This window comes from Cataglyphis hispanica, chromosome 11 (genome assembly GCF_021464435.1).
Source record: "Cataglyphis hispanica isolate Lineage 1 chromosome 11, ULB_Chis1_1.0, whole genome shotgun sequence".
In the NCBI taxonomy this organism is placed as follows: Eukaryota; Metazoa; Arthropoda; class Insecta; order Hymenoptera; family Formicidae; genus Cataglyphis; species Cataglyphis hispanica.
The window spans coordinates 986,129-1,003,068 of NC_065964.1; the positions used below are offsets into that span (position 1 = coordinate 986,129).

A 16,940-nucleotide genomic window follows, 5' to 3' on the forward strand; every position below is an offset into this window, starting at 1 on the left:
ATGTCAATGGTATATCCAAAATTGGCAGTGAGAGATAGCATTGATGATGATGATCTCACTGATATTGATGATGAGGTATTTATTAGAGATGGAAGAAATATTGGATTGAAGTTAGATGATGGTGGTGTCAAGCGGCCGCTTATGCCACCTCGTAGAAAATGCAAGAAATCTTGTAGTTTTCAAACTCATAAATTACCATACAAGGCACTTTTCGTGCCACTGTGTTATGGAATTACAGCGTTAATTATAATATTAGGTTTAATCATACTTTGTATATTCATTGTGAATATATTTCCGATGCCATTAACTATATTGAAAAATTGGTTAACACGTGAACTAGAAGACATCTCTATAAATAAGTCTGAAATAATACCATGTACATCACTTTCATCAAAAATTGTATGGACTAGATCATTACCAAAGTTAACTTCCGAAGCACCTCTAAGAAGTAATGATGTTAATTTTGATGGAATTGAAGATATTATCGTGGGATTTAGCACAGGTATATTCTTAACCAAAATGTTTATTTTTATTTTATATAAATGCATATTTTGCTATATTGATTGTATATTTTAATACTTTTTTCAAATTAAATTGAAGTTTATTTTCCATTATTATACAGAGTGTAAAAAAATTAGACCAACTTTGAAAGGGGGAAAATAGAAGATTCGAAAATAAACGTTTTTTGTTAATGATACTTTTCTTTGCGACATTTTGTTTTGATCTTATATTATATTTAAATGCTCAATATAAAGCAGAAGTCTTTAGTTTCTTAACAAGTTGTGATTTATTTATCTTGGTTATTTATTTATGGTATATTACACATATACTTGACTGACATGATCTTACTTATTGTTAATCACAAACTTTTACTTCAGATCATGTAATATTAAAACTAAACATCGGAGAGAAAAATAGTATTAACAAAAAAAAAATCTTTATTTTGAAGTCCTCTACTTTCCTTCAAAGTGTCATTCTAATTTTTTTTACACCCTACATATATTAGATTGCATTGTGATTTGCAATTTGCTATTTTTATTTTGTTTACTTTATTTTTACAGATTTTGATTTTACAGTTACATGATGTTTGTTGCAACATCTAAGGTGAATAATTAACATTGTTTTATGTTGATATCAATAGTTTAATTGAACTTAATAATGTAACAGCTATTAATTTATAAATTTAGGTCTGGATACAATGGATGCTCCAGAATATATTTGTACTTTATATTTTGGCAATCAAACACCATGTCTAGGCGGTGTATTAGCATTGAATGGTAAAACAGGTGATATCATGTGGACACATTGGACTGCCCATGCCATATTTTCCATTGATTGTGGTGTGGATTTAACAAATGACAAAATTAAAGATTGTATCATATCTGGGCGCGGTGGGATTCTGCAAGCTATCAACGGTCGTGATGGTTCTAATATATGGGAAATACCGATTCAGGATACAATAGCATCGCCACAGCAACAAAGAATTTTAGATGTCTACGATGCTAGATTTATAACAGATATGGATGGCGATGGTATTGGTGATGTAATAGCATCACATGCCATGCAATTGGACGACATCCGAACTAGTAATGTACTTGTAATATCGGGAAAGCATGGGGATATTATACGCGATGTTAATTTACCAGACACAGAACAGCTATTCATAGCACCGCAAATTATGGTACAATCCGACGGAGAAAATATATTCGTTCTAGCTACAAGTAGTCAACAAGAAGCTGGAGGATTGTACATAGTATCCCAAGCTAATATATTTTATGGTGATTTGGTATGTAATCAAATAGAATAAAATCTGTATCAAGTTGTGATGTGAGAGTATTGAACTCATTTTTAATCGCTTTTGTTACAGCAATTACGAAAACTTCATCATAATACAGGAAAAGGTGCACTTTTACCACCGATTTTGATCGATATTACATCGGACGGAATTGAAGATATTGTGGCGGCTATGTTCAATTCTACAATTATGGCATACAATGGATCAACGTTTGAACCTATCTGGAATTACACAGTCCCTAATTCTGAAGTAATTAGCATTCCAATTCCTGGTTATTACAATGACGATAATATACCAGATTTTATGATAAAGCATCAGATAGGTGCTGGTTTTCCCACGTATTATTATACCGTGGCTACAATCATAGATGGTCGTAATGGACAACCTTTGCTCGAAAAACCGATAGAGGATAGCTTGAGCAGACAAATGTCCGGATTGTCGATCACTGTTGACGGATTCGGTAATGATTGGTTTTTGCATTGGTCTGCTGACTGTTTAAACTATGAGGGGATCAAAGAGAAATATCAATTTTTGAAAGGTCAAAGTCTTGCGTCGCAAACGCGCGCTGACCTCTGCCGGTTAAGATTTAATTCGACGCTCACCATGAGGCTACTGGCTTTGAGTCAACATGTTGGCCCACCCGGAATATCGTTGTATTTCTCGGAGGATTGGAAATCATTGGAATTCAATAATTCGATTGATCCACGAAAAGAGGCAGAGAAATTTTTGGATGCCGATCATCGATTCGAAATCATGAATACTTATGTTAACATACCACTGGTTTCTGAGAGATCACCAAAAGACCATAAAAATCATCAGAAAGAAAGTATCTTCAAGCATAAAAATAATCTACTTGCGGAGATCGGCAAATACGATTCGGATGCGGAGTACGATGAAAATTTCGATGAATTAAAGAATCACAAGAAACATGATTTTGAAGACGATGTCATAGAAAATTTGGGCAGCGATGAAGTATGGAAACAAAATAATAATAAATGGATAGAAGATAATGTACAATTGAATAAAAAGTATAATAGTCTATACAAGAATGATAACAGTAACAATGAAGATGAGGAACAAAATGTAGATTATCTTCAAACTGAAATACGAGAACAGAGGAGTGCTGAAATTAAAGATCCATATTTTATAAGTATTTCTCATGGAGAACATGTTTCTAAAAAAATTACCGATAATTTAATATCTAAAATTAAAGCTAATTTAATATCTAAAACTAACGATAATTTAATATCTTCTAAATTAATACAACATCATTCGCAATTGAATAATGAGAATGTTAACATAAAAAAGAAAAAAGGAATGGAAAATATCAATAAAAGAAATTATTCAATGAGCAAAAGTGATGTAATGAATATATCATTGGCAAATATGTCAACATTAGAACCTGAAGAAAATATATCAACCATATTGAATCATAGATTAAATATCGTAAAAACTATTACAATGCATAATACATTAAATACATCAGTAATTACAAGCGAAACAATAAAAGCAAATAATACAAATTTCGACTTTAAAATACCGAAAGTCACATATACCGAAGCATCCAATATTACAACAAACCAAATAATAACTGATCATCAAGTTACAACTTCCAAAGTTGCAAGTATGATACAGCAAAAACAGATTTACAAGCATAGTTTTCCAAATATTGTACAAGACGATGATATTAGTATAGAAAAAGTATTTAAACGAGAATCACTGAAAAATCAAAGTAAAATTAATAAAAAACAACCTTTGATATTATCTGTAAAGGACAAAAATTATAAAATACAACAGAAGCGAAGAATAAAACGAAGATCTGAAACTAACGGTAATCAACCGAACAATATTAATGGTATTCGGAGACAACCACCAACTGGTATTTTGTTGCCATCTATCGAATCCAAAAGAAAAACTTCGGTAGATCTAGTCTTCTCTACATTTTGGCTGCCATCATCTGAGGTGTCTCTAATTTTGTCACAAGTGGATCTGAAATGCATTCATAGGAAAAAAGCATTATCAGAGAATAAGCTCCAGTACAAAAAAGATGATGATATTATCAGCGAATGTTTATCCGATCGAGGTATTGATTATAAATTATATCAAGAATCAATGGATAGAGAAAATACCAAAATTGCACTTGGTCAAATGACAATATACAGAATAAAACTGGAGTGTGTATGTCCAGAGGATATGTTACCTAACCAAACTTGTAGAAATATTTCATTACATCAAAGTTGGCCCGAACATCTAGGCTCTTCTGGAAATGGCTATTTTAAGCCATTACATAGATTAAATAATTGAAAAAATTTCGAGATTTCTCTTTTAAGCTACACATATATGAATTATTAAGAAAAATCTTTCATTGTAACAGTTGATGATGTTAGGTGCTTTTTTGAGATGTGTTATTATGAGATTTCATTATTAATAATAATTTGAATGTAAATAATTATGATATATGAACTAAATAATCTATTGATCATAATTTATGTAATATTAGAATCAAAGGTAAATTGTGTATTAACAGAAACAAATAATCTATAAGTAATAAAAAAATATTTTCTAATTCAATCGCACACAATATACGGGGTGCCTCGATAGTCCCGGAACAATCAAATATCTTGAAAATAAAGCATTTTTCTCAAAAATAATGTTTCAAGTAAAAATTATAGGGTTTTAAGTAGCGCATTAAGCAGCGATATGTGAATGTGAGTTTAAGTAGTGTATTATTAAAATCTCGTAAAATCATTTTGAGATTTTTAAGTAAAAACTCCCATTTTTATTGCATATTCTTGTAACTTAAGAGCTTTTCATAACACTATAATAAAATCCTTTCCATTAAGTATTTTTCGAATTATAAGACTTGGAGAGTACAATACCGTTAGCATTAGTATTATCCGAAAGTGATTTTTACGTAACCTTAACAATGCTGTTTAAAATCACATTAACATATTGCTATTATAATATTAATTTAAAACCTTACAATTTTTACTTGAAATATTTTTCTCCAAAATGCTTCATTTTCGATATATTTGACCTGTTCTGAGATTTTTGGAACATTCTATATATGAATTCATATGTGTATTTTCTATAATTTATGAAAGAAAAAATTTATTTGTTTTTAATTATATAAAGTTTATAAAAGATATTCTCTAAAAACTTATTAATTATATTTGTAAAATAATATATGTAAACATTTATAATTTATATAATCACTGTTAAGAATGTAATATTCAAAGAATATAAAATACATATTATTGATCAATTATTGTGTAATCATTTATTTTTCCTATATGTATATTTTTCTTTATCATAAAATCACAAAGTTGCTTTTAATTCATTGCTATGGCATTGTTTGATCAATATTTGGGTGCTGTTTGTGCTATGACAGTTGTTACATTCTTATGGTTTTTATAATCATAAAGTAAGCATAACATTACATTTGCAATTATATATAATTACATATAAGATTAATTAAGTACAATGTAAATCATAGCAGATAAAAACAGTGAAAAGTCATAAAATACATATGTTATATATAAATTTAATGGTTAATCAAAAAGTGACAGCTTTTTTATGATGCATTTTTATTAGCGGGTATACTTATACTTACATTATATATTGCAAAAAGCATATGTTGCATTTCAGATTATCCAATGTTCAAAAGAGAATGTTCTATTTGTATTCTTTAAAAATTAATAGAGTATATATATTTTTTTCTTTATTTAAAATTTTAACAAATCTATTATATATATATATATATATATATATATATATATATATATATATATATATATATACATTGTTTTCCCAAATCATATAAAATTATATATTTATATATAAAAATTATATATTTATATATATTGATTTTTAAAAGAAACATATGTAATTAAAAGATATATATTCTGAATCTTCAGATAATACATTATATATATCAAGATTATAAGGATAATTTTAAAAAATATAAGTTACACACGTAAATTTTCTTTAAATATTGGGTAAGTTTTTTTTTATTTTACAAATAATTCTTTTTTTATTAAATTCTGTATATTTAAAATATTATTTTCTATATAAAAAGATTTCGATAATTCTCTTCAATTTTCGGATTTATAAAAAAATAGCTGTACAAGGAGAGACAATTGAAATCATGAACGAAAATACGTGTAAGCATCTTCGGAGACCAATATTCCCGGAAATACAGATCATAGACATTCCGCATTTGGAGCATAGAAATTTAAGCGGAATTTTACAAAATGCGCAAAAACGATATTGCACCGTGTCACTTAAATTGCCGTGCAAAAACGCAGAAACGCAAACGGATTATAGAGAAAGTGAAGCGCAGACCGAACCCTGGGAGCCACCATATAAAATTGTTCCAGGTAACAATATATGTTATATATATATATAATACATATATATAATTTGTAGAATAATTTAATCGAAAACTATCATAGAAAAATTATTAAAATTTCTGTTTAGGTCATAATCCTGAAATATTGATGTTGAATCATTTAACTTGGAATCATGGATTACCTGCAGGCGTCCATGAGATACACATTATCAACAGAATGAAGATGAAAAGAGCTTGGGAAACAATTCTTCCATCGATGGATACACCGGTCAACATAAAAATGCGAAATTCAATAATAACAATGTTAGAAATAGACGAATGGGCATTTCGTGAATCGGTAGGTATTTTAATAAAGATTGAAAATTAATGCGTTACTTTGTAACGCTGTCATTATTATAGTTTTTTTTTTCGATAAAATTCAACAGTTACTTCTTTTAGAATTAAACGGCACATATGATTTTTAAATAAACACATACACACAAAAAAATATAAAAAAGAGCATAACATTCTCTTAAAAAAGTAATAGACAAAATCTCGATAAAATTTGGTGACTTATATTTTAAAATTAATCTTAATAAATTTTTGTATGTTAAAAAAAAATTCGATTTGTAAATTATCATATATGTCAGGATTTTGAAATTACATAAAGTTAAAGATGCAAGAAAAGTGATTTTGATTATATTGAAGAATCCATCTAAGAAAAAAAATCCATATATAAAATTAAATACAAATATACATTATGAAATATGTTTATACATGTTTTCTTTTTCGTATATAATTTCTGTCTATATGTACAAGAAAAATAATAAGAAGAATAATTTTTGCATTGTTTTTTTAATAATAACCAATTTTTTTTTTGTAGAAATGAGAAAAAATTGCAATATATAATTATATATAAATAATTTATATTATTTGATAAATAATTTATAATTGAAAAATAATTAGAAGAATAAAATTATCACAGTTTTTTCATTTCAAATTTCACTTAAAAACAGTGATAATTATTCTTCTAATTATTATTCAATTATTCTTCTTTTTCCTGTATATATATGTATATATATATATATATATATATATATATATATATATATATATATACAGGGTGTCCAGCGTCAATCGCATCACCCGTCGTGTGCAGGTAGAGCATGCAAAACTGAGGAGAAAAGTCCTGTACCATTTTTTTCCTATAACGCTTAGTAAAAGAGTTATTATTGAGTGAAGTCTGGCCTATCATCGCCTATCTTCAGCCGGGCGCACGTCGATGAACCATACACTGAGCGTTCACGCACACTACCAGACGCGCAGTTCACCGACTGTGCGTCCAGCTAAAAATCGGCGATGATAAGCCAGACTTCACTCTATAATAACTCTTTTATTAAGCGTTATAAAAAAAAGTTATAAAGGACTTTTCTCCTCAGTTTTACTTGCTCTACCTGCACACGACGGGTGATGCGATTTACGCCGGACACCCTGTATATATATTGTATATATGGACAAGAAATTATACAAGAGAAAAAACACACACACACACACATATTTTAATTATATATATAATTATATAAATTTTTATTATATGTATTTTTATATATGGACTTTTCCTGTGATGTAAGAAGAAAATATCCTTTCTATATATTTGTAGATTTTAAGAAAAGAGATTCTTGTGCAATAATCTTTTGAAATAAACATTTTCTGCTGAAGATATTTATTACACCAATTTATATATCCAAGCAAAACAGAAAATCACAAAAATGACATCATAAATGACTATAAAAAAGTCATTATGAAGATGTCATTTTGATGTCATTTTGATGACATTTGATATTATTGTGATTTTCTGTTCTGCTTGGTAATCTAAATTGGTGTAATAAATATCTTCAGCATATATATATATATATATATATATATATATATATATATATATATATATATATACGTGAAATTGACGTATAAAAAGAGTTTCATATAAAATTTATAGTTTTGAGAGAGAAAAAAAATTGATAATCTTGAATTTTAACTGAGAAATCATTTTTCAAGATCGTGTAGTTTTTTAAATGGAACCATCTTAATATATATATATATATATATATATATATATATATATATATATATATATACATTTATTTTTTAGGAGATTCAGTTTATAATGGATTTGCGATTAAATTTGATGAGGAGTCTTTTGCAAAAACGTGAGTTGCAATATAAAAAGAAAGTGAAAAGTCGTTTCAATAGACTTCAGAACAAACTGAGGAAACATCGGGATGATCAAGTCAAGACTATCAGGCATAATCTTAAACGAAATCTGCGAAAATTATATAGAAAATATTGCGACAGTCAACAATCTCGCAAACCCGATATAATCGAGAGGCATATTGGTCTCAAATCCGACTTATATGAATCGCAAATGCGTTATGGCGAACGTTTTCAAAGACAATACGAAAAGTTGGAGAAGCAATTTTTAAGTGAAAGCTACGAACGTGAGTATATAATTGATTATAATGATATTAATTTTTATATACAAGGTGTTTCACATAAAGTTTTACGAGGTGTTTTCTCTAAAATTGAAGTCATATAAAAAAATGTTTTAGATAAAATTTATAGTTTTCAGAAGAAAAAAAATTGATAAGCTGAAATTTTAACTGATGTGTCATTTTTCAAGGTCAGATGAATATTACTAACTAATTTACTAAATTTTTTTTTAAACTTTTTTAAATGGACTTATCTTAATTTTTTTATAAAAATCTATTTCTCGCAATATTTAGCGTTAAAAGTTAACAATATGATATAATACTAAAAATATATAATTCTAAAAAATGAATATTTTATGAGATATTTTGTAGTTTATGTAAAATTATGTGAGTCAATTTTTTTTGGAATTATTGACTGTGATTAATCAATTTCCTTACGATTAACGACATACGACTTATTGTAGAATCGGCCTTAAATTATAAAATAATCTCGTAAACTATTCAATTTTTTGCTTTCTATATCTTTATAACTTTTTGCGCTAAACATTTTGCGAGAATTTATATAATTTATATAAAAAAAATTGGAGTGGTTCCATTTAAAAAAACTAATGATTGTCACATGATCTTGAAAAATGATTTTAATTAAAATTTAATATTATCAACTTTTTTCTCTTTCAAAACTCACTCTGTCTCTCTCTCTCTGTTTCTCTAAATTTTATTTGGAATATTTTTTGTAGGACGTCAAATTTCAAAGAAAACATATTATAACATTTATTTAAAATACTCTAATTATGCATTCTATATATGTAATATATATTATTCAATTTCGTACTATGTTTATTGTTAAAGAAGAAGAAAAGGAAAATACAATGCTCAACTGGTTACCAACTATCGGAAAACCAAAAGTGATTAAACACAAGTCTAAACCGATAGATATCTGTATACGAGAAACTAGATGGACGGATGAAAAATTGAAGCAACTTCATACTGATCTGAAGGCCATCCGAATGAATGTTAAATCCGTAGATGTAACTCCAAGATTAATAAAGCGTGATCACAAACAATCGGTTTTGCCCGTTACACCACGCAGATTGAGCATATGGGATAATAAACAGAAACAATGTGAAGAATCTGCTACGTTTGTTCAAAAATTGGTTAAAGGCAGAGGGGTGCAATGTCTGGTAAAGTACATCATATAAAATTATCATATTCATTCAAAAAGATATATTAAAAATTTTTCTATAACTACTGTACTACTAATACAAAATAAGAAAAATAGAATTTTATATTTTATAGATGTATGAAGGATGCGATAGATACCGAGAATTGATTGAAGAATTACATTCGATTCAAATGCTCGAACAACAGGCTGAACAAAAACACCGTGAAAAAATATGTATGATCGAGTTACAACAATTACAAAATGATCATCAATCGATACAGGAAGATCGTTTATGCGAGATTCTCAATTCTTTGGAAGGAAAAACAATTTGTGGAACATTAGATTTTCTTAGCAAAGTAAGTTTTCTAATTTTATATTGAAATAATTTGCTCAATTATCTCCTTTATCATCTTCAGGAACTGGTGAGATTAGAAGATGAACGTAGAGCTCATGCTTTTGCTTTACTTGCCGAAAGAGAAAGATGTATGAGGGAAGCTGCTGAAGCTGGTAGACGCCAATTGGAACGTAATCGACGACGAGAATTCGACGAAATGTTTAAACAAATTATAAAAGTAAATCAGGACTCGATAGAAGCTTACTTGGAAGACATTATAAGGGAGGGCGTTGATTGGATGTCCGATAAAACAGCTAAAGAACAAATTTTGCAACTTAACGATAAAGTGGATGACATATCAAAACAAGTCTTAGAAAAACAAGATTGGTAATTAATAGATATAAACAAGTGTATCATTAAAAAGCAACATATGTATAAAAGGCTGCCATATTTCTACAGTGTGGATAAGTTGGCAGAAGAAAAACTGGTAATGGATATGATCTATAATTTTGTTTTACCTGAAGTGGAAAAACACAACATAAGAGGAAAAATTCGTGATCAACAACAAAATTATATGCGAAATGCGTATATATCAATTTGCGAGAAAATTTCAACTTTACCATCTATTAAACCACTGAAAGTTATAAATCAAAATGTTGGTATAAAAAACAAAACTAATATAAGCAATCTACATAACTGATATAATTGAGATTGATGATTTACTTATATCATTTTCCGTATAAAAATGTTTATTTATGTATTTTTCCAGGAAGAGGAACAAGATATTGAGACAGAAGAAATCGAATTTTCATCCCACAAAATCGAAGAAAAAAAAACAGATTTAGAAGTAAATTAACAAATCGATTTGTAAAAACTTAACATTTGATATCAAAAATTAAAGACTATTCTAAGCTTAAAAAAAGCTATTGAAATCATATATATCTTTAATAATAAAAATTAATCATTAATTTTAATAATATGATGTAGAAAATTAAGAAGTTATTTACATGAATTGTTTATTAAACTTTGTCATAGTAAATGTAATTGAATGTGAATTAAATGAATTATTTGTTTATGTATACAAACTTTATCATTTGAGAAAATTTTATACTTGCTATTACAATATAAATATGTTAACATTTTAAGCTAATTAATGTAAAATTTTGATTAAACATCTTTAAATTTTATTTTATTTATTTATCTCATCTATTTTATATCTTTCAAATTATTTTTTCAATAATAGTCTATTATCTTTAATATCTATTTATGCAAATAAGATACTTATAAATTATTCCATTTGTATATTTAGAAAAATATTTTCTTTTTTTCATTTTAAATGTATCTATAAAATCGTGTATCATGAATTATGAATTATATAAATCGATAAAAGGTCAAGCTAAATGTATGCTGATTAATGTTTAATATGAATTACAGTCTTTTTTATATTTACATGTTAATATGATTATATACTTTACGTACAAACAAGAGAAACTAATATTATAATAAAATCAGTTATATACATATTAAAAGATTCGTACACTAAAAATAAAATTAATATTTTACAATGATTAAAATATGTCTAAAATAATATAATATGTAATATTATTTTAAGGAAATCTATATTAGTATATCATTGCAATATATAATTTATTGTCTTTGTTCTATTTATATTCCTTGATATAAATGCACAATAAAATAATATTTTCTCTAATATTAATTAATATAAATTTTTTTACATTTTATATTAGAATTATATGCAGGGTGTTCCAAAAATTTTGACACATCCGAAGTATGACGGTAGATTGGGCCAAACTGAGTCAGAAAGTCCTGCATCATTTTCCTCTATAACGTTTCAGAAAGAAGTTATTATTGAATAAAGTCTCTAATCAGCGCCGATCTTTAGCTGAACACACGTCAGTGAGCCGCACGCGTGGTAATGGCGCGCCGCTGTAACAGCTGAACGCTCGCGCACACTATCCACTATCAGACGTGTGATTCACTAACGTGCGCTTGACTAAAGATCGGCGATGATTGGCCAGACTTTACTCAATAATAACATCTTTCTGAAGCGTTATAGAGGAAAATGATACATACTTTTCGACTCAGTTTGGCCCAATCTACCTTCACACTTCGGGTGTGTCAAAAGTTTCGGGACACCCTGTATAATGCATATGGAAGTCCTACAATAAAACACTATGAATTTGGATGAATACATCATTTTTTTATCCATATTAACCTGGCACCACCATCACGAAAAATCGAGTTTGGCTATAGTGCATAATTAAGTGTTAATTTGTTGCTAATTTATTGCCCTAAGCCCGAATTTATTGCTTCTACCCATGAGCAGGAAAACGATATTAAAGATGAGAGTGTTGACTTGCCATTAAACTAGTACCCTCACTTCCGAAAAATACATATAATTAGTTGCAAATCAAAAAACAAATACACTAGAATTTATTGCTAATTAATTGCTCAAAGAAACTGCAAACAAATTTTGAAAATATTAAATTTTTAATTATACACTAATATGATATATTATGAACATGGAAAGTAAAATCATCACAAATACACAGCTAACAATAATAATTTATCACAAATTGTAATTTATAATATTGTATTCGGCATTAAATGATATCAAAATGAATCATTTCCGCATTTATTGCTTGCACTTTAATTTAAAAAATCGAACCGAAAGAGTGGGGGAGCTAGCTTACACACAAGAGTAAAGTATATCAACGCAATTAGTTGCTGCTAATATTTTGGTCTTAAAATGTTTCTTTAATTTGTTGCTCTCAAGATATATAATACCAAATTTATTATTCAACGTTTGACTTAGAAAAATCGAGGGGGATGCTAGCTTACACACAAGAGTAAAGTATATCAATATGTAAAAATATAAGACCAAAATAATTTGATATTATATATCTTGAAAGCAACAAATTATAGAAACATTTTAAGACCAAAATCATAGCAGCAACTAATTGCGTTGATATACTTTACTCTTGTTGGCACGCTAGCACCGCCATCCTTTCGGATCGATTTTTCTAAGTTAAACGTTGAGCATTAAATTTGATATTATATATCTTGAGAGCAATAAATTATAGAAACATTTTAAGACCAAAATATTAGCAGCAACTAATTGCGTTGATATACTTTACTCTTATGTGTAAGCTAGCACCCCCACTCTTTCGGTTCGATTTTTTAAATTAAAGTGCAAGCAATAAATGCGGAAATGACTTATTTTGATAACATTTAATGCCGAATACAATATTATAACAAATTGTTGTTGTTAGCTGCGTATTTTTGATGATTTTGCTTTCCATGTTCATAATATATCATATTAGTGTATAATTAAAAATTTAATATTTTCAAAATTTGTTTGCAGTTTCTTTGAGCAATTAATTAGCAATAAATTCTAGTGTATTTGTTTTTTGATTTGCAACTAATTATATGTATTTTTCGGAAGTGGGAGTACTAGCTTAATGGCAAGTCAGCACTCCCATCTTTAATATCATTTTCCTGCTCATGGGTAAGAGCAATAAATTCGGGCTTAGGGCAATAAATTAGCAACAAATTAGCACTTAATTATACACTATAGCCGAATCCGATTTTTCGTGGTGGGGGTGCCAGGTTAATATGGGTCATTTTTTTATATTATGTTAATCTTATAATGCAACAAAAGAGAAATAATTAATCAAAGTCATTTTTTGTTTAAACTTTCTTATAATCATCGTTTAAAAATAGTAAATAATTGGACAAAAATTTAAATATTTTTATCTATGACTGCTAAATCTATTTTATTATAATAATCAAAAATTGCTTTATACAAAGAATAATTCTGCAAAAATTTTTGTGCTAGGAATATTAATATAGAAAAGTCAAATTAGCGTGAGCACGATGGACCGACAAGGTACTTATCTAACGCACTTTTCGCAAGTAATTCCGACATAAATTTTTTGAACTTCATATCTTGCGCATCACTCGACGACTTTCTTTCTACTATGAGTTTGCGTTTTTTGGCATGTAATTCATTCGTCTGTTGAAGTGTCTCGACATCAGCATTAATAATATCAATATGTGCTTTTCGTTTGCGATTTTCTAATGAGTCAGGATTCTGAGTTTCTTCTCGTGCTCGACTCAGTTCGGTAGTTAAATCGACCATTTTCTGTTCCCATTCCTCAAGATGCTTTCGCATCTCAGCTAACTGCATGTCTTGATCATGTATCTTCTTTACTTGTTTCTGTAATTTCAAGTTTTGCATTCGTATTTGATAGTGTTGTCTTTGCATTCTGAGCTTTATTCTACCCATTTGATTTCTTACAGACAAGAAGAATATCTTGTTCTTTTTCATACAATCATTAATTTTCTTAAATGTCTGATTAAGTTTTTCCGAGCAGGTTGAGCTATGATTGTTGCAATGTGGCAGTGCAGAGTTATTTCTACTGGAGGAGATCATGACCCCACCAGGTATATCGTACGAATTCACAGTTCCAATCATAGATGTGCAAATATTGTGTTTTAAATCTGGCAAAATCTTTTCATCAAAATGCTCCATGGCCATACTACTTATATCCCGCAGTTCTTGAAGTATCTCATGTGCTCTAGGTGGTGTCTTTGTTTCTCGAATTAATCGAAGGACACGAAATATTTCATCAATTACCTAATGCATAATTAAATGTACTTATTTAACAATATAAGTATAAACAAGACATATGTCAAATTTATGAAATTGAAAGATCTTTTCTTTATTATTATTATTTACTTAAATTATGTGCAAATTATGAGAAATATTCCAAATATGCATATATATTGTTTTAAAGAAAAGATAAATATTTCAGAATAATACTTTTAAATTTTTATCAATACGCTCAATCAATTTCTTTTCATGTAAAAATAAAGATTTGAAAAATAGAAATCATTGCACAATGTTATAAAAAAAAATTTATTAAGCGTTAAAGATAACACTTCCGAAGAAGTTTAAGAAATCTATCATACCCATGAAATACTGATAATCATACGCTTCTATATAAACATAATGTAGCCATATTTAATTAGACAGAATTTATAGATTGAGCAGCCAAGTATGCTACAAGTCATTGGCATATTTCTTATTTTTATATGCAGTATATGTATACTCAACATTTTTCATTGTTTTAGTTTTACTTGAAGATGCCTATTCACTATCATGTCTTGTCAAGAGTCATGATACATCAAATTCTGTCCTATTAGATATGGCTGTGCTTGCATCATATTTTAAACAATTAATAATTCTTAGGAATTCATAATCTTAACAATTTTTTTCAAATCTATTTCTACATGAAAAAAAAATTTAATGTGTTTTTATTAAAATCTAAAAGAATTATTCTAAACTATATTTACCAATTATTATCAGATCAATAACAATGATTGTGCCATGCTTTTTACAAAGTAAAAATCAATTACCTTTCCTGGAATAAAGCAACAAACATTCAGATCCACATACTTAATGAAAGTCATTGATAGCATAGAGATTCTTGTTTCTATCGCTGTTAATATATCACAATGACGCGCAAGAGGATGACTTCTTCGCTCCGATTCTCTCCTTGGTAATTTACTTTTCACTGCGCGAAGGCACTGTGCGTGATATTTTTCCATCAGATTAAAACCACGATTAAGTAACTTCTTGCAAATCCGATTAAATTGTCTGCAAACCTATATCCCAAAAAAATAATATCATGAGATACGTTTTGCGTTTCTGATACAGGAAAAAGAAAATCCTCTCTACAGATTTTAAAATGTTATCTCTTACAATCCTATATTTAGAAATTTCATCATAAGAGAGGTTAGACAGAATCGCCTCTAAACAAACATCAGGAAGATTTATCAATGTCAACTGCATATTATCATCCAATTGTCGCGTGACAGGATTAGACAAATGTCTCAGTTGTTCGTAATTGTTAACCATATCGATTTGCATTCTTCACAATTCTAAGTGTAAATGAAAAATGTCCACTTTCTTCTTTTTAGCACGAAACTTATACTGTGTCTATATTCTATATCGTATTTGACTAACAAACTTCTATCACAACCATAGACATAGAAAATATAGAGGCCGAGCATAAACTAGGATAGAGAAGTAAAGCCACTGCGGCATACATCGTGAAAGGAAGTAAGATGTGCTTATACTGAGAACGCGTTTTCGCATCGTTCTGCGCATTGTACCAGCCGCCATCATTTTTAAATTTCTGTGTTTATGTCGAAAAGCATTAACCTTAATTTTAGACGTCTGTATTGTAATACCAGATTAATTATACGAGTGTGTTGATGGAATTGATATTAAGATATCGTTCATGTGCAGTAAATAGTTGCCAAAATTACACGAAAAGGAATCTGAAAATCTTAGGTTTTTTAGATTTCCTACAGATCCAATTATAAGTGACCAGTGGAAAGTTATTTGCAAAAATAAAAATATTAATGTAAAAAATGGTATGTTAAATAAACATTTATTCTATCTAGTTGCGTTTAATTGTTAATACTATTGTATTTATTAATAAAATTAATAATAACAAAAACAATGATAATAAATATTGTTTTTATAATAATAAATATTTTATATACGTATAGCTCGTATCTGTTTGATCCATTTTAAAGCACATATAAAGAATAAAAAAAAATGAAAAAATTAACAAACAAAAAGTATTAATATTTATATATATTTTTATTGTTGTTTAAATTATACTTATTCTTTATTATTATTGACAATTATTCATTTATTTACTCGACAATTATTGACAAATTATATTTAATAATTTATTTACTGCTTCATTCATTTTATAACATATATATATATATAT

General features: G+C 28.0%; 3 protein-coding genes across 5 annotated transcripts; 2 read left to right on the top strand and 1 right to left on the bottom strand.

The window, feature by feature from the left end:
* Positions 1 to 5,061, top strand: LOC126852973 (uncharacterized). 3 transcript variants are annotated; one of them, XM_050598298.1, is made up of 4 exons: positions 407 to 502; positions 1,062 to 1,104; positions 1,188 to 1,786; positions 1,868 to 5,061. In XM_050598298.1, exons 3-4 carry the CDS (start codon positions 1,199 to 1,201, stop codon positions 4,097 to 4,099), a joined length of 2,820 nt encoding a protein of 939 aa, XP_050454255.1. In that variant the 5' UTR covers positions 407 to 502; positions 1,062 to 1,104; positions 1,188 to 1,198; the 3' UTR covers positions 4,100 to 5,061. The 3 variants fall into 3 exon arrangements, with proteins under 3 accessions (XP_050454254.1, XP_050454255.1, XP_050454256.1); XM_050598299.1 differs by having other exon boundaries at positions 488 to 502; positions 1,077 to 1,104; XM_050598297.1 differs by lacking the exon at positions 1,062 to 1,104 and having other exon boundaries at positions 1 to 502.
* A 79-nt stretch (positions 5,062 to 5,140) lies between these two features.
* LOC126852910 (cilia- and flagella-associated protein 91-like) lies at positions 5,141 to 11,024 on the top strand. Its single transcript, XM_050598194.1, has 9 exons — positions 5,141 to 5,174; positions 5,917 to 6,174; positions 6,275 to 6,483; positions 8,275 to 8,620; positions 9,461 to 9,792; positions 9,908 to 10,129; positions 10,190 to 10,494; positions 10,567 to 10,777; positions 10,877 to 11,024. Exons 1-9 carry the CDS (start codon positions 5,141 to 5,143, stop codon positions 10,961 to 10,963), a joined length of 2,004 nt encoding a protein of 667 aa, XP_050454151.1. The 3' UTR covers positions 10,964 to 11,024.
* A 2,853-nt stretch (positions 11,025 to 13,877) lies between these two features.
* On the bottom strand, positions 13,878 to 16,186 carry LOC126852999 (F-box only protein 28). Its single transcript, XM_050598362.1, has 3 exons — positions 15,896 to 16,186; positions 15,550 to 15,798; positions 13,878 to 14,767 (listed from the first exon to the last, which is right to left on the bottom strand). Exons 1-3 carry the CDS (start codon positions 16,061 to 16,063, stop codon positions 13,991 to 13,993), a joined length of 1,194 nt encoding a protein of 397 aa, XP_050454319.1. The 5' UTR covers positions 16,064 to 16,186; the 3' UTR covers positions 13,878 to 13,990.
* Positions 16,187 to 16,940: the final 754 nt, after the last annotated feature.